Raw genomic sequence first — 913 nt, 5'->3', positions numbered from 1 at the left:
AGGCATCCCCCTTTGGCTCCCTAAAGGGGAACAAAAAGGGGAAACCAAAGGGAACCCAAAGGGACAACCTTTGGTCTCCCTTTGGTCTCCCTGCTCCCCTAAAGGGTTTGGCATCCCCTTTGTTTTCCCCTTCTTGTTCTTCTTCTTCCCCTTTAGGGGAAGAAGAAGAACAAGAAGGGGAAAACAAAGGGGATGGGGAACAAAAAGGGTTGTCATCATTCCCTTTAGGGATTTTGTGACCAAAGGGGAGCCCTTTGGTTCATCTTCTTTAGGGGATGAACCAAAGGTTGTCATCCCCTTTAGGGGAACTAAAGGGAATGACACCCCCTAGGGGACTAAGACCAGAGGGGACTTGGTATGACTATGACGAAGTAGTTCATCCCCTAAAGGGGAACTAAAGTTCCCCTTTAGGGGAAGAAGCGCTTCCCCTTCGGGGAACCCCTTCGGGGAACCCCCTTCGGGGAACCCCCTTCGGGGAACCCCTTCGGGGAACCCCTTCGGGAACCCCCCCCCTTCGGGGAACCCCCTTCGGGAACCGCCCCCCCCCCTTCGGGGAACCCCTTCGGGAACCCCCCCCTTCGGGGAACCCCCTTCGGGGAACCCTTTTCGGGAACCCCTTCGGGGAACCCTTTTCGGGAACCCCTTCGGGGAACCCCTTCGGGGAACCCCTTCGGGGAACCTTTTCGGGGAACCTTTTCGGGAACCCCTTCGGGGAACCCCTTCGGGGAACCCCTTCGGGGAACCCCTTCGGGGAACCCCTTCGGGGAACCCCTTCGGGGAACCCCTTCGGGGAACCCCTTCGGGGAACCCCTTCGGGGACCCCTTCGGGGACCCCTTCGGGGACCCCTTCGGGGACCCCTTCGGGGACCCCTTCGGGGAACCCCTTCGGGGACCCCTTCGGGAAGGGATCCTC

At 59.9% G+C, this 913-nt stretch overlaps 1 protein-coding gene across 1 annotated transcript; it reads left to right on the top strand.

The window, feature by feature from the left end:
* Positions 1-427: 427 nt before the first annotated feature.
* Positions 428-799, top strand: VOLCADRAFT_39472 (uncharacterized protein; the record flags this gene model as incomplete). The annotated part of the gene is made up of 1 exon (XM_002959909.1): positions 428-799. A coding segment is annotated over one exon (372 nt), but the record flags the coding sequence as incomplete, so codon positions are not given.
* Positions 800-913: the final 114 nt, after the last annotated feature.

Source organism: Volvox carteri, assembly GCF_000143455.1.
Source record: "Volvox carteri f. nagariensis unplaced genomic scaffold VOLCAscaffold_1353, whole genome shotgun sequence".
Classification (NCBI taxonomy): domain Eukaryota; kingdom Viridiplantae; phylum Chlorophyta; class Chlorophyceae; order Chlamydomonadales; family Volvocaceae; genus Volvox; species Volvox carteri.
The sequence above is the reverse complement of the archived record's forward strand: the minus strand, read 5'-3'. Positions and strand labels throughout refer to the sequence as shown.